This window comes from Erpetoichthys calabaricus, chromosome 4 (genome assembly GCF_900747795.2).
Source record: "Erpetoichthys calabaricus chromosome 4, fErpCal1.3, whole genome shotgun sequence".
Classification (NCBI taxonomy): Eukaryota; Metazoa; Chordata; class Cladistia; order Polypteriformes; family Polypteridae; genus Erpetoichthys; species Erpetoichthys calabaricus.
In genome coordinates, this window is record NC_041397.2 from 66,397,250 (window position 1) to 66,422,553 (window position 25,304).

Below are 25,304 nucleotides of genomic sequence, written 5' to 3' on the forward strand. Positions count from 1 at the left end.
CTGTAGTCCCTTTTTGAATATGCTTCAGTGGAAAGTGATGTTAAAGTAGAATGGTGTAAGGTGTAGAATACCAGGGAAAGACTTTGTGGACTGGATGTATGAATCTTCTGGATTGTTCATAAAATGATGGGGTGTGTGCAATATATTTTTTTCTCATTCATTTTCAAAACTGGGGCACAGTTGTAACCAAATTTTATGGCACAAGTATGATTGTATTTAGTTTTCACTAAAGAAAATGGAATACACTATGGAATAGAATGTTTTTAGAAAAATTAAATAATGTCTACTTATAAATTAAATTTGCTTACATTGGACTTAACCACCTTGCTATGTCTGCCTCCCTCATTGTTACAGTGGCCCTTGGTCCTGTTTACTTCTTGTCCTGGGTATTTTGCTGAGACCTTTTTAAGGTTAAGGACATTGAGTCTTGACAGGCCTGTTTGCCCATGTTTGAGACACTGTTTCACAATATCAGTATTTTATAGAAATGAATAAAAATTCATGGTACTATGGTTATGTTTTAAAATATTCTCATATAATAGCTCAAGTATTTGAGATAAAATCCTACTATGGGTATCTGAGCAATTTCTTTCCTTGCTGGCAAAGGTCTTCTGTCAAAGGGCCAATATTTTCAGTATCCTATTAGCTTCTTCTGATTCTCTATCAAAAAGGAACAATCTTGGGAATGTAGTAGTCTTCATTGCCAGCAACTGGTTTCTCCCTCACATAAAAGCATGGTCTTTCTTGTCCTCATTTCCTCTTGATAACTCTAGTAGGACTGCCATATCTGTGTTTACATATAATTTCAAAGGAACATTGATGTGTAGCTCCATCCTGCCATCACTTACTGCCTGTTGAGACCCTCTATTTTAGGCTCTTCCAGGACACAGATTCTTCTCTATCAAGTTAGATAAACACGTGACCTGATCACATTGCTCCAATCAGTGAGGAGCATTCCCTTGTATTGACTAGCATTTTTATGATTAATGTTGTTCACATTAATGGTGTATTCAGAATTCACATTTTTTTTTTGGACCATTGTACACTGCTGACACAGGAGGCTACTGCTCTGTTCATGTCTTGTTTGTCTTAATCCCATTTAAGGAACTTTTTTTCCAGACCCTAAAAAACATTGTGTCTAGGCTGGTCTACTTCTAATATACCAAAGTAATAGAAGAGACTACCTTTGTTTTTTCAAGTGTACATAATATCAAAAATAAAGTAATGCATTTTACTTTTTCTTGAACACTAAAAGGGAGGGATAAATGAAGAGGGAAGTCAGGTTGTCAAAATATGTGTGTATACTTTATACTGTAGTGTATATGGTACAATGAAATGATTATTTGTATATCTCCTTAAAAGAGTGGCAATACTATAATACAAAACAGCAAAGATACATGCAGCTAAAGGTTTTCCCCAAAGTAGGCATGCACTTGTGGGGCCAGCTTCGGAATCACCATCTGTTGTTACAGGACCTCCAGCTTCCTTTAGTTTCTGCTTCCTCAAACTGCCTTTAAGGAATCAGACCTGAAACGGATCCTTGCAGGCAACATGCCCTGTTTTTAGAGCTGCCATATCCCACTTAAGTTAAGTTGGATTTCTCTGCTATGCTTTGCCAGGATGGAGGAATTGGTGTGGCCCCCTGTTAGTTCTTCAAACCTTCTCTCATATTCTGCTGTCCTCTGAGTTTAAATTCCATAGTACTGCTCATTATGAAAGTGCATGGCACTAGCCTGCAGATAAGCCTTGTTTTTTTAATAGTATGCTCAGTAATACAGAACAAATTAAAATTAACTTGCTTAGAAGGCATATTTCTGGGACCACTCAGATATTCATTAGCAAAATACACAAGGCTCAGTTATGCTGAACGTGATCCCAGCAGCTAAATATCCATCCCTTTTCTTAAATTATATATCCTTCACAACAGTACAGTATGTGCATAGAATTAACATAAATTTACTTCCTACTGAATTGAACACATGTTATTAAGTCATGGCCTTGGTTGTTTTCTTCTAATTGTCTGATTTTCTGTTTTTTGTTTTCTTCTGCTGACATTTACAGTTCTCTATAATGTCACTTGACCTAACAAAATCAAACATGTTTACTTTTAATTTAATTTCAGAGTGCTAGATGCTTAGATGCAGAAATTTAAATTCAACAAGCAGAATCGAGCGCACAGATGGGAGATCTCAGCTGTTAGAAGCAAAATTTGAGTAGGCATGCCAAAGTTTCCATTGTGTTTGGTTTGTCTGAGGTTACCAAAGAAAGTTGTGGGTAGCAAAGCAAAGGTGTACATTACAATGTCTTATTAAAGTTGACAAGAGCAAATGCTACAAACAGAAAAACTTCCTTTGGCATTGCAGTGTTTTAATTCATATTTTTAGAGGCTGAATGTCATAGCGGGGCTATTGAGCCATGCTTTAGTTTGCATTTAAATTAACAAAGTTGCCTCTCTAGATGTTATTTACTGTTGGTCGTTAATTTTTTTAATATTGCTTTTCTAAAATGAACATAATGATTAGGTCACACATACAAATCAGTTTCATTAAACTTATATGGTTAAAGTAAGGGCTATAGACATGACTGTCATTAAATTTAAATTATTTTTATGGTATTAAGAACATACATATTTTTAAACAATTCAATTCAGTTTACACTGAATAGAACTCTTCACTAAGCACAAGTCCAGTGTGTTTTCACAGATATACAAGTATAATGCATTATCTCTAATTTTCTAAACCATAAAAACATTTACATACATAAACAAACCATTGTAAACACATAGTAAGACAGAGAAATGTAAGCTTGATTAGCATAAACAGATCGTGACAATATAAAGTGCATTCATTTTTGAGTTATGGCCAGTTGACTTTGGAGGAGAGGGAAACAAAAACCCCAGCCAGTACCCTTCTTGGGGAAAAGAAACCTCAGGGGAGTACAAGGTGCTGATTCAGCAAAAATAATTTTCACACTACCTACATTAAGTTCATCAACCTCATTTCATTAACTAACAGCTACATTGTATGATTCAGTCATTAGCCGTATTCAAGAAATGACTTGACATATTTCACCACCTTTCTGTCAGAAGTGTTTCCTGGCCAATTGAAATTAACTCTCCGTTGGATTCAATATGTGGCCTCAATGATGGTCTTCATTTTTAAATCTTCAAGAATTACTTTCTTAAACAGTTTTTAAAAATAACTTTAATTAGGTACTTTATACCATTATGAATTGTCTGCTAAAACAGAATTATTTGATTTTCTATGGCCTGTGTGTGGGATGCACAAGTTGTTTTCTGCCTGGTGTTTCTTGTGGCCATAGAACATGTTAAATACAGTAGACACCTGACTTTGTACTTATTTGCATCCTTTAACCCATAAAAAATTCTGCATATGACATTCATGGTATATGACATATTTAATATCTACTATCCCTTTCTTAGCAAGTGGGACAAAGGCAACCAAGATAAAGCAAAAATCACACCCCACTCCATTTTTTGAGTACTTTTAGTTTTCCTGGAACAAAAATTAGCACAAAGGAGCTAGCCAATGTGAATGAGCAGATTGTAAGGCGGATGATTGTTATCTGTCTCTGACCCCTGAGGATACTCACCAAATTGAGTCCCTTACTGACTGTTTTAATGAGATCAAAGCTTCCTTCAGGTTAATGAAAACAAAACTGAGCTGGTAGTTTTTGGTAGTTTTGATCAAGTTAAGAATTTGAATCCTGGCTTTTGGAAATATATCAAAGTTGGCTGTTAAGAGATCAGGTTTTATTCCTAAGTCAGAGCTCAGATTTGTGCTTCTGATAAATTCAATTGTCAGGAGCAGCTTTTCTCATTTCATGTGAATTTCCAAGCTTTTCTTACTTTGAGGGATTTAGAGATAGTTATTCAAGCCTTTATTACCTCACAATTCGATTATTGAAATGCACTTTGCATGGGTGTTTATTGCTCTCCATTACACTGGCTACAGTTAGTGCAGATAGCAGCACTAGGACTATGGTACTACGAAGAGGCATGTATTTCACCAATCTGGCCACTCTCTTGTTACTTTCTGTGAGGTACAAAGCTCAATTTAAAAGTTTGTTGTTAGTTTACACAGCTCATCATGGTTTAGTTCTCACTGAGCTTCTTTGTGTGGTATCAGCCTCAGGATCTTTAAGGTCTTATTCACAGTCACTTTTGACTTTTCCACATTCTAAGCAAAAAGAGCCCGGGCCTTTTCATTAGCTGCCCCGTGGCATTGAAACAATCTATGTCTTTTCAAACAGACTGCTTTTACCTGTTGGTACCGTTAAGGCATGTTTGTTTTCTAAGTATTTCTTGATGAGTAAAAGTCAAAGTTTGCCAGTATTTTCACTTGTTAATTTAGATTGTTTTTCAGTATATCCATGCAAATGTGTTCTTATACTGTTTAATACTCAGCCCAGGCTGACTATTAACTTGTAATTTGGTATCTTTCCGTTTACTTACCATTCTGATTTAAGAGTGTGCATTTTTTTTAAGCCATTGTGTATCTGTTTTTACTTCATTGGTCCTCATTTATGTTTTATCTAACGTCTCTTTCAAAGACAAGCAGTGCTTATTGGTTGAGTTTTGTAGATCTGAGACTATCCATAAATTCTGAGGAACTGTTATTAGAGTCTCATGGTTGTGGCATATATCCCTCTGTTGAGGAGCAAATCCATTATAACAAAATAGTAAAAGGTTTTAGGAGGTGAAAAATTTACATTATGAATGTGATAATTAAATGTGATATAAAATGATGAAAAAGACGTTTAGGACCTGTTATAATTCAGAAAAACTCTTGAGTAGTCAGTCAGAGGTGGAAATTTTTGTAGAGGGTATTCTTTTTAGGTTCGATGAAAGTGTTAGTAAAGTACCTGTCAAAACAAAATGTAATACAAGGTAAACTTTATGGGTTTTTAATTGAATAACTTTGATGTGATATGAACATAGTTTTGTGAATTCTGCTTCTTGTGAGAGCCTCTTTTATCGCCTGGATAGGTGTACCTGTATTGCACTTGTGTCTAACTGGTACAACTCTACTTGCAAAGGAGCTCTCGTTTTTGAACATTTTGAAGAATGAAAAAAAAATGCTTTTCTTTGCTTTCTTTTGTTTCATTTGTTTAGCTTATCTTCCACATTGTTCTCATTGTCAGTGCTTTGAACTTGAGATGGTGTACTAGGACATCCAACTGCAATCATTTTGACAGACACTGATTCACATTAGTATTAGAGCTTTAAAGCTTTCCTTTTATAATCTATATGAAAGTTGTTTAATTTTCATCTTTCAGGGACACATTCCATCAGAAATAAGAAAGGCAGGTAGCAGAGCTACACAGCTATAAAAACAAATTAATACAGGTTTATTTAAGTTACCTATAAAGACTACTTTATCACAAGTAGTAGCTAAGTAAGACAGGTTTCTAAACTAACAAACAGTGATAAATATGGTCCTTGGTATATTAATATTTAACTTTAGCATTGCATACAATGTCACAGAGTAAAATGAGTATAGTAGGTACATTGTTGGGCTTTAAAGCACAGCATTATAATTTTGGTTTCCATCTGGGACACATTGTATGACCCTGAACTAGTCACTTAACCTGCCTCTGCTTTAATTGCAAAAAACTATGTAAGCAATTGTAGTGTGCGCTGATCTTGTATGTTACCAATGGTGAAGATATTAACCAAATGTATTATAATGCAACAACAATGTCATCTGCATGCAGGGCTGCGAGATGGTCTGCAATGAGGAATGTTTTTCTGTCATTTCTACAACCTGTCTAAATTATTTCAGTGACTCTTCAGTATTTACTGTTTTTTAACTTTTATTTTTTGTATTCGTCTTTGTACTTGCCGTTCTGATTATGGTCTGTTCTTAATTGTAGAAAGGCTGATGCATTCTTTCTTGTTTCTTACAATAATCACACTGCTACTGCAGCAGAAATGAAAAATTTTGAGTTCACATTCATGACTTGAGTGGTCTTTTCTTATTTTTTATATTAATTTATATTCAAATAATTTAAATCACATTCTTCAGCAATACTGCCACCATGCCAAGTGACAGACAGTACATTTTGTATAAAACAGGCATGAGGAAACTTTTCTAAAAGATTATGAAAGTCTATGCATTATCTATAATTAGGTTTTCTTTATCTGTATTTGTAATAAAATGTGCTTGTTGTAGAAGAAACTCTAAAGCCACATCAGAATAATGTACACTAAACTTAAATTAAGTGTTCATTAAAGTGGTGTTCAATTGCTAAATAACACTTTAATTGCACATTAAATTGTTAATTACCCTCTTCAGCTACCTTACCTAAAGCCTCAGTGTAAATCATATGGGAATTAATAGTGCGGTTACTAAGACACAGAGCCACCAGCTGTCCCGAATGTTGGTGAGTGTGTGTGGATTTTTCTTTTTTGTTTACAATATCTTTTTAAATCTAAGTGATAGTGCAAATGACGGATTTTACATGTTACCCATCTTCATTAAAAAATCCCAGATAATTTCTGGATGCTCAATATCCCAGAGTTGCCATTGAGCCTGTTATTTGGGTTAATCCATCAAAACCACTGTTACAAAGCACATTTAGACATCTTGAATTTAATTAAAACTATCATGAATAGAGAATATATTTTACTAATGTCATAATTTTTACCCGCATTTTATAAGATGTGTTAACATAGATCTTTGAATCATTTTCTAGACCTTTGAATCTGAATCATAGTAGTGTGTTGATGTTAAATGTTTGTTAATGTGCTATTATGAAAGAATAAGGTTTTGAATGCTATCTAATATTTAACACCATATAATCCTGTTCAGGTTGGTGCTTTTCTCTTTGATGCATTGCAAGGAAGGCAAGTGAAGTATTCTATTATAAAGTTTTGGTATAACAGAATCTCAATACTGTCAGTCAGTCAGTCAGTCATTTTCCAACCCGCTATATCCTAACACAGGGTCACGGGTGTCTGCTGAAGCCAATCCCAGCCAACAAAGGCGCAAGGCAGGAACAAATCCTTGGGCAGGGCACCAGCCCACCACAGGGCACACACACACCCACCCGCACACCAAGCACACACTAGGGACAATTTAGGATCACCAGTACACCTAACACCTGCATGTCTTTGGACTGTGGGAGGAAACCGGAGCACCTGGGGGAAACCCATGCAGACACATGGAGAACATGCAAACTCCATGCAGGGAGGACACGGGAAGCAAACCAAGGTCTCCTTACTGCGAGGCAACAGCGCTACCACTGCGCCACCGTGCCACCTCTCAATACTGTATGTTGTTTAAAAAAACAAAACAAAAACAAGGATACCCCATTTATTAGCAGTTCAAGCTAAGCCAAAGTAATAAATAGCTTATGGCAGACAAAATTGTCTGCTTATCCCCTGCTGTCCTCTCTGTCTGCTTATTAAATGATGATCACTTTTCGTGTTGGTGGCTTTTTTATTTCGTGGTACTGGAATATGCAGCGTCAGAGGTGGGGTTTGAGATGACATAAGTGTTCCTTATCTGGGTCTTTCTGTTGAGATCTGAGGACAAAACAAGAAAAAGGATTATTGGCTGCATTACTTGCAAATCCTTCCCTGTGCACTCATTAAATCAGTCCCCCAATCCGACCCTCCAGGTTAACATATTTGACAATGTCAGCTGACAGCTGAGTATATAGTAATCCCTCGCTATATCGCGCTTCGACTTTCGCGGCTTCACTCTATCGCAGATTTTATATGTAAGCATATCTAAATATATAACGCAGATTTTTCGCTGCTTCACGGGATTCTGCGGACAATGGGTCTTTTTAATTCTGATACATGCTTCCTTAGTTGGTTTGCCCAGTTGATTTCATACAAGGGACGCTATTTGCGGATGGCTGAGAAGCTACCCAATCAGAGCACGTAGTTAAGTTCCTGTGTGCTGATTGGCTCAGCGACGGAGCACAGAATTCAATTCCGCTGCGTTAACCAGGAAGTCTCGTCTCGCTCATTCAGCATCAACGTGCTCCTGCTACTGCTTCATTGGCTGTGCCCAAGCGCCAACGGAAGATGCTAACGATTTCCAAAAAGGTAAAAATTTTGGATATGTTGAAGGAAGGGAACAGCTACACCGCTGCAGGATGCCATTACGGAATCAATGAGTCCACGATTCTTTTTTATTTAAAAAGGAGGAAAAGAATATAAGATCTATGGCCACAGTGTCCTTTAACCAGGGTGCAAAACGAGTTGTAAGTGGATGTAATAAGGCAGTAGTCTGGATGGAATCTGCTTTAGGGATTTGGATTGAAGACTGCCAGAAGAAGAACAACTGCGGTGCTACACAGTCGCCTGAAGAGGCTCCTTTAGAAGAGCTGTAACGCTATCCTTTGTTGTGCAGTAAAATTAAACTCATCGTTATCGTACAAGTCGTTGTGTCATTGTTGGTGAGTAACATGATTAATTATCTATGTACAGTACTTATTACATGTACATAGTTTAGTATCACTGTACACACATTTTACTGTATACAATTTTTCTTGCATTGTACGTATTTATTGCTGGTGGCCTGCCTGTCGTAATGGCTGTAACATATGTGATATCGGAGACGCTCGATATCTTTAAAATAATATTTGGGTTTTACTGTATATAAACAGTGTGTTTACATACATAATTTCAATGAATCTTACCTAATATCTAAGAGAATACAAAGGGTTTATGCTGTATAATTGTGCGGGAAATGTTTATAAGAGTGTGGGTGAGTTTATAAGGGCTTAAAATATATAAAAATAACCATATGAACATATGGTTTTTACTTCGCGGATTTTCACCTTTCGCGGGGGGTTCTGGAACACAACCCCCACGATTGAGGAGGGATTACTGTATCATTTAATTTAATGCATCATTACATCAATCATGTTTTTGAGTGTATTATTTCATTTTTACTATAGTCATTAATTTTTGTGTTTTTTTTTAATGAACACTATTCTAAAACATTTCATAAAAGCTTTATGATAGCATTATATGGAGAAGGTGGAAAAACAAACGCATTACCAATGGCACATTATATGGAATGAATACATACACCATCCATTAATCAAGGTTTCAAAAGTTGCCAGATCAATCATCAATAAGTACACCTTACTTCTATTTCTTACAAAGTCATGGAAAGTATAATTAGAAATTTACAAGATCTACATGAAAATAAAATACTGCAAAAAAGTCAGAATGAGTTTATATGTGAAAAACTCTGCCAAACCGATTTGTTTTGAGTTTACAGTTTAGTTTAAGTAAGTCAGCCTTTTAGCAGAACAAAGTTTTCCATTGAACCATTAAGACGTTGTTCTCCTAACAAGAGATATTTTCTCCAACGACCCAAAGACATGCTGTTCAGGATGACTGACAAATTTGAAATGTACCCCGGCCTGAGTGAGAGTGTGCATGTGTTTGTTAGTGATCCATGTGATGGCCTGTGCCCAGTGAATTGTGTGAGGCTCAACTGGACTAAGTGCGTTTGAAAATGTCATGTTACATTCGTACTAAAGGAAGCCAAACAACTCCTGGTCACAGAATTCTTTGTTGTAAAAGCCTTGCACAACTCTGCATAGTACCACCACTGACCTACTTCATGTTTAGCCCAGTATTAAGCTGTAATTACTGTAGCCCATTTCATTTCATCCAGTCAAATAAGCATGAAAAGCAGGGGATTACATATTTAAACAAATATTATATTGTTGTAGTATCCCAGCACCAGGGCCGTCTTAACGCATGGGCATGCTGAGCAGTTACCAGGGAGCCCCGCAAGCATAGGGGCCCCATGCTAATCTATGTATGTTTTGACTTGCTGAGTGTTTGCGTACATGGGGCCCCAGTGCACTGGTTTGCCCAGGGGCCTATAATGCTGTTAAGACGGCCCTGCCCAGTACATAATAAACACAAAGCATATTTCGTTAAAGTATAAAACTCCCCTAGTCATTATATATAGTAACTAACAATGTATCAAATGTAATTCATGTCTTTACCAACTCAACTGTGAATATCTTATGATTTTGTTCCAATTATATGGATCAGGTCCAAGAGATCTTCCCAGCTTTAAATCCCAGCTTCACTTAGCTGTGGTATAAAGCCAACTTGGAGGAGTTGTGAGTTTCCACTGCATATCCCTCCCTCTCATTCCTCCATGCTGGCTGGAAAGATGGCTCTCCATATGTTGGCATAAACAAGCACAACATCCGAATGCTCTTGACACATGCTACTTGTAGGATAAACGACAAAGGCTGTAGCAGAGCCTCTGAACTGCATGACAGATTAACTGCAGTTGGCATATGAGTGCCACCCCCTGAAAAACAAGCGAGGTGTCTGTGATACCAGGAAGAAAAGCAATTAGATAAGTCAGCGCGTGTGTCAGTACTATTCTTCCATTTCTTCAAGGAAGCACACTTTCCTCACCTTATTTATTTTAAAACTTGATATCCTTTGAAGAATCAACAAGATACTCCTGAGGTTAGAAAAAACAAAGATTCCTAATCCAATTCCCATTTGGATTTTACATGCTGTTCATCTTAAAAAAATTCATAATTAATCACTTGATTTCATATTTTATTCTAGTACACTATGTCTTCTGTTTTGTAATACAGTACTTTAGACCAGGACCAATTCATGGTAGTACTGACTATAAAATAACCATAACTACACATTCCTATCTAATATTCATTACATAATATTTTAGTTGAATATCACACAACACTGATTTATAACTTCTTGCAACTACATGCTCTTCAGACCTATGGTGATCATTTCATGGAAATCAAGTCCCAGTGACAAAAAAAAATGGCCAATAAAGCATTTAACATTTCTTGTGGTTATTTTTGTGAGAAACATGTTATTTATTAAACCAGAAAAAGTTTTTATTTATGTTTATTGCTTTATTTTCTTCAGATGAGTCTCCACTGGAAAACTAGTGCATTTAGCAAAGGCATATAATCCTGTCTGTTTGTTGAGTCTGTTATTTGTTATTATATGAGGAGAAAGATTCAAACAGTACATGCTGTAGGACAAAGGGGGTATTGCCCTTTCTGCTGGTTTTTAGTGGCAAACAAGGCCTTTAACACAGCAGGTGTAACAGGGATGCAGAAATTCAGCTGCACCCCTGACCACTGCATTCCTAAATGAATGGTGGAACTGCAGCTTGTACCAACACTTTGGTCAGCGCTGTACTTCAACTGATAACAAAAGTGTAAATAAGAGTTGAGCCAACACCTTGGAAGAGACTACCACAGACAAATAGGCACCTAAATGGAAATTTGTCTTATGTTTGCAACCGAAAACTGAACTGAGTCTGAATGTGACGGACAAAATAACATGCCTATGATCAGGCACTGGATCTGTGATTGGAAATGATTTTAGTGTAATCACCAGAGGTTACACCTACCTTAACAACTAGCTACATTCATCTCTTCTCTCTCTTTGGGGACCTTGAAGCTGTCAGGCTACTGTCTTGGGGTGAGCTGAACCCTGACAATCTGCTCTCTTCATGAGTTGAAAGCGAACGAGTCGCTTTGTCAAGCTAAACTCTATGCCACTGACTGGGCCGAGTCTGAGAAGACTGAAAAACAGCATTACTTCGAGAAGGGAACTTCAAAACCTACACTCTTGTGCCAGAAAAAGTAATGCTTTTAACTATGAAGTTGCAGAGGACCCAGAAAAGAGCCTAACATCAAGCCACGGTAGGTATCATTACACCACAGACAAAGGACCATGTAACATAAACCTCCACTTGAACTTGGAGCAACAGCACTTCACTTCGCACAACATCAGACATCATCCTTAAAGCCTTGGTATAGTAAAACTGTTTGTCTGTGTCAAGATAAGTTAGAACTCTATGCTTGTATGTCTCGTCTGTCTTGCACCCTTCTTGTATGGCAATATATATGCAGTTATCATTTTTGTATAATTCTTGTGTTTATGAATAAATTGTATTATTCTGTTTTTTTTTTGTTTTTTTTTTAATAAGAGTGCTTCCACCCTAATATAAGTCTAACAGCCAGAAACCCCTCTTATAAAAAAGGGTAAGGAAAATACAATGATAGATAGATAGATAGATAGATAGATAGATAGATAGATAGATAGATAGATAGATAGATAGATAGATAGATAGATACTTTATTAATCCCAATGGGAAATTCACATTCTCCAGCAGTAGCATACTGATACAATAAATAATATTAAATTAAAGAATGATAATAATGCAGGTGAAAAACAGACAATAACTTTGTATAATGTTAAATGTTAACGTTTACCCCCCCGGGTGGAATTGAAGAGTCGCATAGTTTGGGGGAGGAACGATCTCCTCAATCTGTCAGTGGAGTAGGACAGTGACAGCAGTCTGTCGCTGAAGCTGCTCTTCTGTCTGGAGATGATACTATTTAGTGGATGCAGTGGATTCTCCATAATTGATAGGAGCCTGCTGAGCGCCCTTCGCTCTGCCACAGATGTTAAACTGTCCAGCTCCATGCCAACAATAGAGTCTGCCTTCCTCACCAGTTTGTCCAGGTGTGAGGCGTCTTTCCTCTTAATGCTGCCTCCCCAGCACACCACCGTGTAGAAGAGGGCGCTCGCCACAACTGTCTGATAGAATATCTGCAGCATCTTATCTCAATGGGAGCATTACCAAATTATTTAATTAATTACTAGCATTGCCAAAGGCAAAACTGATAATTAATTACCTGATTGGTTAACATGAATCTATCAGTTCTTTTTCTCACATCCATGCACAATTTCCTACATTTATTTCTGGGTCGGCCAAGAAACAGAAATCCCTCATTTTCCAACATTAATTTTGCATCTCCGGATGGAAAGTTAAAATCCCTCACATTTCCTACAAAGCAAAGCCTGAATTATGCTTGGAAACATGTCTGTATGTTAGATCACATGCTGTGGGTGTAAGTGGGTTGTTCAGGCAACACTTCGAGACAAGTCATTGCCACTGAGCTCCTGAGACAAAACCTCAGATTGGCATCCCACAAAGAGTATGAAACATCATGTCTTAAGCCAGCGTTTCTCAACCTTTAAATATTTGCGAACCGAGTTTTCATAACAGTTTTAATCGCGCCCCCCTAACGTTTTTTTGAAACCCTAATAAAATGTATTCCTATATTTTTTGCTGCCGATACACCACTACAAGTTTAAAATTTCCCTATGAATAGTTAAATTACACAGCATATGGCAACATTTGTGCCCCCTTTTTTGTTATGCCCCACAGTTTGAGAACCGCTGTCTTCAGCAGTTGAGCAAATAGAGACATGGCTCTAGAGACTACTTGGGCTTTTTACTGGTGGGGTGTCTGTTCTTTGCAGTGGGTTCACATTCCATACACAACCCTGCTCCATACAGTCACTCCTTAGCAAATCCAAGTCACAGTACCAATGTAACCAGGTTAGTTTCCTTCAGGCTGCATTTCCAAGTAGGTCATCACAGATCACAAAGTCAAGTTTGGAATCCACTGTCTTAGTTAATTGAGTTAAAGGAGAACTCGGTTCAAGTGACTAGCTGGACTTTTCCCTGTGAGGGTGTCAGTTTGAGCCTCGTTTCATAGGCTTACACACACTAACATAGAAGATCATTAGATTTATTGATGTGAGTGCTTTACAAAAGACCAAAATAATATGTACTATATATGGAGAGCCATGTTCAGTGGCCGTGTGCAGATGGAATATCCCACTGGTCATGGGTGGCATGGTGAATTACTAAATAAAATGCTTGCCATAATTTTAACATCCCATCATCTGTTCTGATTCATTTCCAAGTTTGAGCTCTATAGTTTCAAAATCATACATGAAATTAATGAATATAAACTTTCAATAGTCCATAATTATTGTGAATATGAGAATAGTATTTGTTGGGAATACAAATAAAAAAAGTTTGTTTTCCAGTGGTGATAAGCAATATGAGGAGGTAGGATGCCAGTTTTGTAAAAGTGAATAACCTCAGTATTAGGGAAAAGCATATTTTTACCTCATGATCTTCTCTTTAGAATGTGTGGTTTTTTGTTTTTTTTGAGAGTTTGGATTTGGTCCCCATGAGGCTATCTTTGTGCAAGATTTAAGAAACTGAGTTCCCTTCATCTTTTGTAGCAGGAAACACCAATCGATTTTACTTGGACAACTTTCTTCCTGTTAAGTTTACTTTTTTTTTTTTTCTCTCACATACTACTTTGAAGAAATCCTATAATGAAAACGTAGGATGTTTTAAGTTTTGTAAAACTTAAAATTGAAAGTGTATTCTACATGCCAAATGTGTTTTCTTTGATGTAAAATCCATTCAAATGTTTTGTATCATTAGGAAGTATGAAGTCAGTATTTTCTTGCTTATTTGTTCTTTCCAGTGTTTAAGATTTTAATTGGTGATGTTAGGAGAAAAACAGTTATAAAGGATTTTTTTTTTATTTACACTGTGCAAATATACTATACCCACATATTACATCATTTAACTGTATTTATAAAAGTAAAAAGGTATAGTAAAAGTGCAATGCTAACAATAGAATATTGGTAGCTTTAAGAAAAGGGGAGCATTTATCACAACAAATATCAATACCAAGTGAAACATTCAAATTTAAAAATGATTGCTTAAATTGTATTCATATATTCCTTGCACAGTTAACCCCATATACACATCATACACACCCTTACATTCATCTTGTTTACCCAAAAATATTTGTCACCCATATCCAAGCCGAATCTAGTATTCTAGTATTATACTACATTGTGTATATGAGACAAGTGCTTTGCTTGGACAGTCACACTGTTTGCTATAATGACTGGAAACTCTCTTTAGAAAGTGACCAAGTCTTCTGAGGTGTTAACAGGAGATGTAGGCCGCAGTCACTCGTGTTTTGAAAAAACATTTTCTGAAATAGTGCTGTTGCTTACCATCTCTTTGCTACTTAGAGTGATTTACATACAGGCTTAGTTAATTAAAAGTGCTCATGTGGTTTGGTTATATTATGTTTACTGTGAGGATTGCAAGCTGTACAATAAAGTGTTTATAGCTTGATTTCATTGCTTTTTTTTAATCTGTTGACGGTCATATGGATGATCCATAAAATAACAATTTCTTAAATTTTACTATATTTTGAGAAGGCTGTCCAACTCATCTACAGTAGAGTACAAAAGTTATTTCAACTGTCACAAATCCCAAAGACTTGTTTTTTCTGTTGCTTACTGATTGTGTTATGTTTTTGGCTATCATTTAGATATTTTAAGGTCATCTTCTTAATATTTCTGCATGGACTTTGGCATGTTCTTCATTTTTTTCAGGCATAGTCGCCATTCACACGTTCTTGACATTCAATGAGTAATATAGTGGCCCTGTACGCAGTAAAAAACATAGCAGCACGCATTTGTTATGTCTGAGTTTTGGGGTAAAATATAAAATGATCACCTGCACAGTTCTTACAGTTTTTTGCAGAAAATTAATTCAATTAAATGTTTGAAGGGTTAGGAAATTTTTCCTCAACTTTGACTTTCATTTGTGCTTTGGCTAAGTTTGTTCTATCTTCCCACTTTTATTTGTGAATTTGAACATTATTTCTTCCTGTCTCATGATCTGGTTCTTTCTTGGAATATGTACTTGTATGCACATTTTTGTGTATTTTGTGATTCATTATGTCAACCTCCCATCATTTTTTAACTCATTTTGTGTCAGCTTGTTTCATTTTTCCAATATGGAACATGTCATTAGGCTTCCACTGCGACTCCTTTTATGTTACAGCCATTGTTTGTTCCCTGGCTTATGTATATGTTCCATTTTATTGTTATTTAGGTTATTGTTAAATTATTGTTTTGCATATGTTTTTGTTGTTATGTAAATTGTGTTAATATTGTTATGTTTATTTATTATATAGTATTTAAGTATTGTCTACTTTTTATGTTCCTTGTGTTTCAGGGTGAAATGATCAGGGTTACCCAGATATCACTGCTGCTGGGATGGCCCTCCACCTTTATATTCAGGTGAAGGAGAAGGTCCCAGTAGAGTTTCCTTGAGAGTTGTTAGCATGATTGTCATTTTGAGTATTATATAGGTTTTTCTGGTGTCTAATTATTTTTTGCTTGGATTCTGTGCTGGGAGGCACGGTGGCGCAGTCGGTAGCGCTGCTGCCTCGCAGTTAGGAGACCTGGGTTCGCTTCCCAGCGTGGAGTTTGCATGTTCTCCCCATGTCTGCGTGGGTTTCCTCCCACAGTCCAAAGACATGCAGGTTAGGTGCATTGAGGAAATTGACCCTATTGTGTGCTTGGGGTGTGTGTGTGCGTGCCCTGCGGTGGGCTAGTGCCCTGCCCGGGGTTTGTTTTCTGCCTTGTGCCCTGTGTTGGCTGGGATTGGCTCCAGCAGATCCCCATGCCCCTGTAGTTGGGATATAGCAGGTTGGATAATGGATTAATGGATGGATTCTGTTCTTGATTTACAGATTTGGACTTGTTTGCCTTGGGTTGTCATTTTCGACAGGTCTTTTTTGCTTAGTTAGGACAAAATGTATTGAAATTTGGTGGATATTCTCTGTCCTACTCATATCTATACATTTGTGAACACATATGTATTCTGACATACTGCACACTCAGAACTGGTTATCTACCAGCTGCAGTGATCATTATAAAGGACCCTCTGTAGTTTTTAAAAAGGAACACGAGAGCTGGGCACCCTGAAGACCATTACTCCTGACCTATGATAATGTGTTGAGTGATCACTCAGGCCTAAGAACGCCCTTGGAACTTGGAGGTTAACTACCATGACAATTGGTGGAGAAAATAAAGGTTAACTGATGGAATTAATTTATTTCCTCTTTCTTTGTGTCTGCCCAGAAACTATGTGAGTTCAAATATGTATGTTAATTTTTTTTTTACTAAACTTAACTTACTGTTCCATAGCTTTGAAGAAGAATCAAATAATTTGGAGAAGAAAAATGCAGATGTTCTGAATGTCTTCTCAGTAGCATCTGGGCACCTTTATGAGCGGTTTTTAAGGTGAGTCCTTTCTGTCTTTATTTTTACAACAAAACTAATATATTTTTATGGCAGTAATTAATATAGACATTGATTACTTTTTCTTGTTTTTATCCACTGTTATTTTGTCAGCATTTAATATTTCAGTCTTCACTAGTATAGACATTTAATGTACAGTATCTGATTTTAGTGCCAATGAAAGTAAATATTATATTATGCAAGCATAGTTTAAAATATCTTCATATTTACTTTGTTAATGTAAGAAAAGGATCTGTTTCAAGTACTGTGATATCTTTAAAGTACTTTCATAAACTATGAAATCTTGTCACACCTTCATTGCAGAATAATGATGCTTTCTGTTTTGCGGCACACCAAAACACCTGTGAAATTCTGGTTTTTAAAAAACTACCTCTCCCCAACGTTTAAGGTATGTTAGCTCATGTTACCTCAGATGTAGTTACTAGAAACTTCATTGATAACAAATGAGTCCTTATAATCTGCCTTTACAACTCATCTGTAAATGTATGCACTCTGAAGTAATTGTGCTGAATGAGTGGTGAAGACAGCAACATCAACGATAAATGTGGCTTTTCAATAGCTTCTCCTGTTGCCTCTCATTCTTTACTTATGCTCTTCCCTTTTGACAGCAAAATGGCATTATTTGGTCTTTATCCTTAAAAGCAAATACTCTTTAAAGTGTAAATCTTAAGTGCAAAAAGGATACCACGTTCAATTGTTTTTTATTACTGTAAATGTCTATGTAAATGTTACTATTTTCAAAGAATGGATACATAAGGGTTTCACTCAGCAATCTGAATAACCAGACTGCTTTCTCTTTAAATTCTATCATGTTTAGGCCTGTCATTGGGGACACTAATGCAAGATAAATCTTGGAATGTAGCTTTTTTAGTATATGGTATTTTTTGTTTTTTTCTTGCTTCTCTGATAAACTTTTTAGCTGATGATCAATTTGTTGTTTTTCACTTTTATATTGTTATAGTCATAATACTTTAAATTTACTGTGTATTAAAATGTTTTGCTGATTGAATGATTGAAAAATAATAAATACACTTTTAGCCACACCATGCCACCTTTGGTAATTCATAAGTTACAATCCTGATCACCATTATTGGCATCCATGAAATTTAAGTATAACATGTAGAATATCTCCTGGGAAAAAAAATAATATACTGAAACAGCTATGGTCTATAGACATTCATGTTTGATATAGAACAGCAAATGATCAAACAACAATTTTAATAAACAATAGGAGGAAAAAAGTAGAAGAACTGAAAGACTGTCATGACACTGGTATTGGCACCCTTTAAATCAATGTGAGAACAATTATTACATTTGACTCATCTGAAATTAATTGGAAATTAGACTCACCTGTGATAAATTCTCAGTGCCCACATGCCTTGAACTAGCCAATGAATGATGACTTTGTGCTTTAAAACGCCTCATGTTATACCCTGTTCCTTTTTCACAATGGTGAAGACAAGGGAACACTCTGAGAACATCAGAAATGCTATTATCATCAAACATAAGTATGCTAGGGGGTATAAGGCCATCTCCAAAGACCTTGGTATCCCCATTTCAATAGTGCACAACATTATAAAGAAGTTTGCTAAGCATGGATCTGTCAAAAACCTCCATAGTCATGGAGGAAAGAGAAAAATTGATGAGAGAAGTCTTCAAAGGTTGGTGCAAACTGTTGAAAAACACCACGTAAAGCATCCAAAGACCTAAAGGCTGAACCAGAATTATCTGGTACCATATGCTGCACACTAAACCAAGAAGGGCTTTATGGGAAAAGGCCAAGAAGGACCCCACAGCTGAAGAAAACACACCAAAAGGAATGACTGATTTTTGCCAGAGAGTGCCTGGACAAGCTACAGTCCTTCTGGAAAAAAGATCAGTGGACAGAAAAAAAACAAACTACAGCTTTTTGGCAACGCACACCAGCAATTTGTTTATAGACAGAAAAATGTAGCTTTTTAGTAAAAAAAAAAAAACCCTACGTAAAGTTAAGCATGGTGGAGGATCCATAATGTTGTGGGGCTACTTTGTTGTCTCTGGTACTGAAGGCTGTACCAGATTGTATCACAGGAAATATGAAATCAGAGGATTGCCAAGGTGTTTTGAGTGAAATGTGCCAACCAGAGTAAGAAAACTAGGCTTGAGTCAAAGATTATGGGTTCTCCAGCAAGATAAAGACTCAAAGGAAAATGATAAATGTGTATTGGGATACTTAGATTACAAAACAGTATAGGGAGGAAATAATATACAATTATATAATTTTAATATAATATGATTTATTAAGTGATATGTTTATAAAAAATCTGTTATAATTTTATATAGTTTTAAAAATGAGGCCCTAAAGCAGCTGAGAAAGTAAAATCACTGTCTTTATTTATAACTTCCCATTTTCTTTTTAAATTCACAAGGCTCTTTTTGACTACTGATGAAATGATTTTCTGCAGACATAAAATGCTCTTGGTCACATTTGACCTCAGAGGTGCCATCCACTTTCTCCCCTACAGTACTAAAAACTCTTTCTAATGGTTCACTACTGAAAAGAATTCACAAATAGTCAATTAACAAGACTAGAAAATAGTGACGTCTCTGTCTCATGAGTATTTTCACTATGTCATAGCAGTCATGTTAAAATGGAGTGCAATTTTTTTCCTCAATATTTGGAGACTTCTTAATTAGCCTTCTCCCTTGAACACTTCATGTAGTGTGTGTTGTTAAAGGTGTCCCATTAAAAGCTTATCCAGAGGTGCCTTTTTATTTTTTCATGAAAAAGGTATAAATTTCTGAACTGTTAATGCCACTGTATTGTCTCTACTGCATTCTATTAAAATTAATTGTTTATAGGAAGAGGCAACTTGACAGAATCATTGCTATGTAATATTGTTTTTTGCTTCTGTGGTACAGTAAGTGTTCCACACTCTAATAAATCTGGTTCTGTAAATGTCGTTATAATACCGAATTAATAGCTTATCAAAACCTGCTTAAAACTATGCATTCTATTATTAAATAGCTTCTTAACATTGTAAAACTAAATACTATTTTTCAAGAGTTTCATCTGTAAATGTTATGTATCCATTTTAGCCAACTAAGGAAAAAATAACCTTTTTGTTGTGACCAATTTCTGACAACACTGTGTTTCCAAGGTCATTGAAAAAGATTATGAACCATAATTTAGGATGTAAATCATAATTACTAATACATGCAGTTTATACTAAGATGCTGCTCAAAAAAACTTACAATAAGTTCACACACTTTGATTTTTCAGATGTTTCTTAATTGCCAACAAATGGTAAATCAAATGTTTTTAAGCACATCAAAAATCTACAGGCAATTCAACACACATTCAGCATTAAGTTATTGTATATAGTGTATGAGGCAAAATCTCAGTATACAATGCATGCATGTCATTATGTATTGCAGTGGCAGACCTACATTTTTGGGGCCCTGAAGCCTGAACTGTTATGGGGCCCCTTCACTACCAGCAATGAGGTCTGGGTAACTACTGTTATCTTCTTCAATGGGGTCATTCCATGACAGATTACCACAATGTTTGTTTAATTTAACCACTGCATCTCAGATTTTGATTAAAATTGCTGTACACAATTATCTCACATGTCTGTGTCATGGGTGTGAATAAAAATTTCCGATAGATTATGTTATGGGGGATAAAAATTAAAGTATCTTCTGGAGCCCTTTTGGGATTAGAATCCCTGAAGTTTAAGCTTCATTAGTTTCATAGTAGATCTGTGCCTGATGTAGTAAAAGGGCGGAGTGGTGGCTCTGAGGCTAGGGACCTGCACTGTCATTCGGAAGGTTGCTGGTTTGAATCCCGTAAATGCCAAAAGGGACTCTGCTCTGTAAACCTTGTAATAAATGTGATCTCATAGGCAACAAGCAAGTGCCTGCAGGGTGTAATCATTAAAATAAATAAAAGTAAATGAAGAGCTTGGTCATGTTGGATGTTTGGAATGCACTCAATACCTGAAAGTATATTTATTGTATATAGCAGTGGAGTTAGTGTAGGGCTGTGTCAGTGAGCATTTGCAAAGGGGAATAAATATATGTATTTTAAACGGTATGTACAGTATATGTGTATGGGATTCTCAATCAATGATCATTCTCCACCAGTGATTGTAAAATTTCTAATAAAGTGTCACATTTTGTGATAAAACTCTTGTCTACCTGTAGTTAATTGTTGAAACTCAAAGGTCATGAAGATCCAGTATTTCTCACAACAGCAACAGTTGAAAGAAAGAACCAACAGCTGATGATCACACACACTCGTACACTTCTACTGCCTATGACCAGACAAATTTAGCATTATCAGTCAGTTCCGTTTCTATAATATGGGTACACTTGGAGTACACAGAGAAAGTCAGTAATGAGAGAATGTGTAAATGCAGCATAGACAGTGACTAGCCTGAGACTGTAACTGGTCTTTTTAAGCAGAGGTCCTAAACAGCGTACCCTCTTACAGTCCTCAGTATATTCATTTTCATTATGTAAGGAAACTATTTTAAAGTATATGTGAAAATAAATTACTAATAACAATAGTATTTTTATAATGAGTAAACATTGTGAATAGATTACTGTTGGCTAAAATCTATGAATAGAACACTTTAGGCTATGTATTTTCTATGTATTTGCTCATGCTACTGTACAGTCTTTCAAGTAACAATCAATATTTTAAACTCTTCTGTTAAGCTCTTCTCCTGCTGAAATTGTTTTACTGTGATTGATCTCTTTCTAAATTCAGTCTCATGCCAGACTTGAATGATCTCACTCTAATGTCTTTGTAAAGAACTTCTCACTGAATTCATTCTCAAGCTGAGGTCTTCATTGTGATACCCCATACCAGCGGTTCTTGGCACTGTCCATTGTTGGAGCATCTAGTAGTTCATAACCAAGGATGAACCAGTGGCAAGTGAAGAGATATAGGCTGTCACTTGGTGTTTCAGAAAAGGATATACTTATTGAAGAGCAAGGTGCAAAGACTCAGTAAATAAATAGTTTGGGATGAAATCTTATATATTGTTCAAAGATTTTAAAAAAGACACGAGCAATACTCCAGGCAGAGACAACACAGAAGATCCCAATTAAAGTTCAATGCAATTCCGGTTTTCACCAGACACATGCCCTAGAAACTCTGTGCACACAGCAACAGTCACTGTGCTCCTGCATTTCTTGTCCTCTGTCAGGAAAGAAACTGTCAGCGTGCTTCACAGTAGTTGTCAGCTTGAGAAGCACATAGCGAAGCTTCTCCGGCCAGCACACAACTCTGCCCTTTCTGTCTTACCAGTAGGAGCAACCAGTCAAGAAAAGCACCGTGCCTTCTCTGCTAGATTAAAATATATCAACAGGACCAGGTATTGGCTTTTTTCGAGCATCAGGACTTCTCATTGGTCCATCGATGCCACTCTTGCACTCAAACTTCTGTCATCATTGTTTTCACCTGCCACTTATTGCTTCCCCCTTCTCCAGAGTTCTGGCTGCTTTAAAAGTCCATGAGCTGATAACAATCACTCTGCAGCCAATGCCTATGGTGCACAGATATGTGCAGTAATCAGCTTCAGTCAACTTGGGTGTCACACTCGCAGTAAGGTTCATCTCCCATTAAGGTCATCATAGTATAGGTCAGGGGTCGGCAACCTATGGCACGCGTGCCACACTTGGCACGCCAAGCAATTTCAAATGGCACGCAGACTCTTCACGTTTCCTGTATAAAGTTGATTATAAATCGATTAGCAGGGTTTCCTCGCTCATTTCGGCACTTGGGCGTAGCAGGGTACCAGCCACAGACTTATCCAGACTTGTTGTAACAGCAGTCTAAGTAGGTCAGGGGAACAGTCTATATGCGAAATCTCAGAAACTAACGACAGTAACGCCAACTAGCGAGATCAAAATTCTATTACATAAAAAATTGTGGCGCATTTGCTTTAAAACCTGTTGTGTGTATATCTGGATTTCGTTGTATACAAGCACAGATATAATTTTTCAGGTGATATTCTAACGATACCCACTATAGAACAACGTTGGTTTTTGCATTTTATAAATGTTTTCTAATATGAACATTGGTTACGACGTTCCGGTCACGTGCTGCAAATATGCAGATCTAGATCTACAAAGGCCGGATGCCGGTAGTTGAATAATATATATGGTTCATATTGATTAATCTAAATATATCCATTGTATAAAAAAACTGAGATGGTCATATTTTTATTAGTTCCTAGATCTACTTAGAAAAAACGTCAATATAATTAAGGCCCACGCTTCTAAACAAGCTGTGTACAGCGATCGGCATTATAGTGTCATTATGACTAGTTATAGCTGACAGTTTACTGACGGTTTTCCTCTCATATGCACGTATGTAGATCTATAATTCTGCGTTTACACGGACAAATTTATGTGTGTATTTATGTATTTAATATCTGAAAATCTGAATGACTCGGTAATTTAAATAAATATGCATGTGAACCGGATGTGTTTGCTGAGTGTGCTCTTAAACAATTCATAAAAAAAATTTATATCTTTGTAAAGTTTTTTGTTGCTTATAAGTAGTGGTTTATATGTAAATATTGGCATTGATATTTGCTGATTTATTTATATTTCCAGAAGATCATTTTTGTTAAATATGGCTGCAAAGAAAAGGAAACTTGATCATCGACCATTTCAAGAAAATTGGACAAAAGAATATGGATTTGTTGGACAAAAAGATCGTGCTGTGTGTGCTTTCTGTTGTGAAAGTGTTGTGTGTCGCACATCTAGTGTACAAAGACACTTTTAAACAAAACACCAGTCTAAGTTTAAAACCTCAGAAGAGAAAAGTGAAGCTATCAAAAAAGCTATTTCTGGTTTCGAAAAACAAACTAGTATTTTGAGCAAAGCAGTTGGAATGAAGATTAAAGCTACTGAATGTAGTTATAAAATAGCTGAATGTATTGCTTTGAAAGGGAAACCGTTTACAGACGGAGAATACATCAAAGAAACTTTTTTAAGCAGTGCTGAAATTTTATTCGGTGATTTACCAAATAAGGAGATTATATTCACTCGTATTAGAGAAATACCAATTTCTGCAAGATCAGTTGAGAGGCGCATAACTGATTTAGCTGAAAATGTAACAACTAAACAAATATCTGGATTAAAACAATCTCAAGTATTTAGTGTTGCGCTTGACGAAAGCACTGATTTAAACGATTTGTCTCGCTTAGCCTTGGTTGCAAGATATCCTGAAAATAATCACATTTATGAAGAGTTGTGTTGCTTATTACCACTTCATGACACAACCAAAGCAGAAGACATTTTGACTGCATTTATTAGTTATTTTGCTAAACATGACATAGACTTAAACAAGTTATTCTGTGTGACAACCGATGGTGCTGCTGCAATGGTTGGCAAGAAGAAAGGATTTGTAAAACTTCTTGAAAATCATGTTGGCCGCAAACTTTTGAATTTTCATTGTATTATACACCAGGAGAGCCTATGTGCAAAGACCTCATCTCTGAATTTGGTCTCTGTGATGACAACTGTTGTTGAAATAGTCAACTTTATAATTTCTCATTCTTCACTGGTTCACAGGCAGTTCAAGTTTCTTTTACAAGAAATTGAGTGTGAATATGGAGATCTTCTGCTACACAGCAATGTTCGCTGGCTTAGTCGAGGCAAAGTTTTAAATAGATTTGTCAGTTGCCTTGGAGCTATTAAGGTGTTTCTTAATGAAAAAAAGAAACATTTTCCTGAACTGAATGATGACAACTGGGTGTTAAAGTTGATGTTTCTGACTGACATAAGCACACATTTAAATGAACTTAATCTGAAATTACAAGGACAGGGACAAACAGTACTTGATCTTTACAGCTATTGGAAAGCATTTACAATGAAACTAGACATTTTTTCCCGTGATATCAACATCAAAGCATTTAAGTACTTCCCGAATGTGAAGAATCTCTCAAATCAATTTGAAGTAAATGTAGATGAGCTTCAAGAGTACATTGAAGCACTCAAAGCAGAATTTGATAAACGAAGTAAAGACTTTCACATTCATGGATCCTTATTTTCGTATCTCATTAAGCCTGATATAATTGATTTGGAAACTACCCAGTTGGAACTATTTAGTTGGATGGATATTGATGACTTTGAAATGCAACAGATTGACTTCAGATCTTCAGAATTATGGACATCAAAATTTGTTGAACTACGGAAGTCTCTGGAAAATGAAAATCTAGAAAAGTCTGCAGCTATTCTCAGCTGTTGGACATCCCTTCCGAATTATTTCATCTGTTTGAAGAAAA

General features: G+C 36.3%; 1 protein-coding gene across 1 annotated transcript in view; it reads left to right on the top strand.

The window, feature by feature from the left end:
- The window catches only part of uggt2 (UDP-glucose glycoprotein glucosyltransferase 2), a 638,028-nt gene that overhangs the window by 579,628 nt on the left and 33,096 nt on the right, over positions 1–25,304 (top strand). The window contains exons 33-34 of the mRNA XM_028799549.2: positions 16,906–17,001; positions 17,323–17,407. Of these exons, the coding sequence (XP_028655382.2) occupies positions 16,906–17,001; positions 17,323–17,407 (181 nt within the window). The remainder of the gene's footprint in view (positions 1–16,905; positions 17,002–17,322; positions 17,408–25,304) is intronic.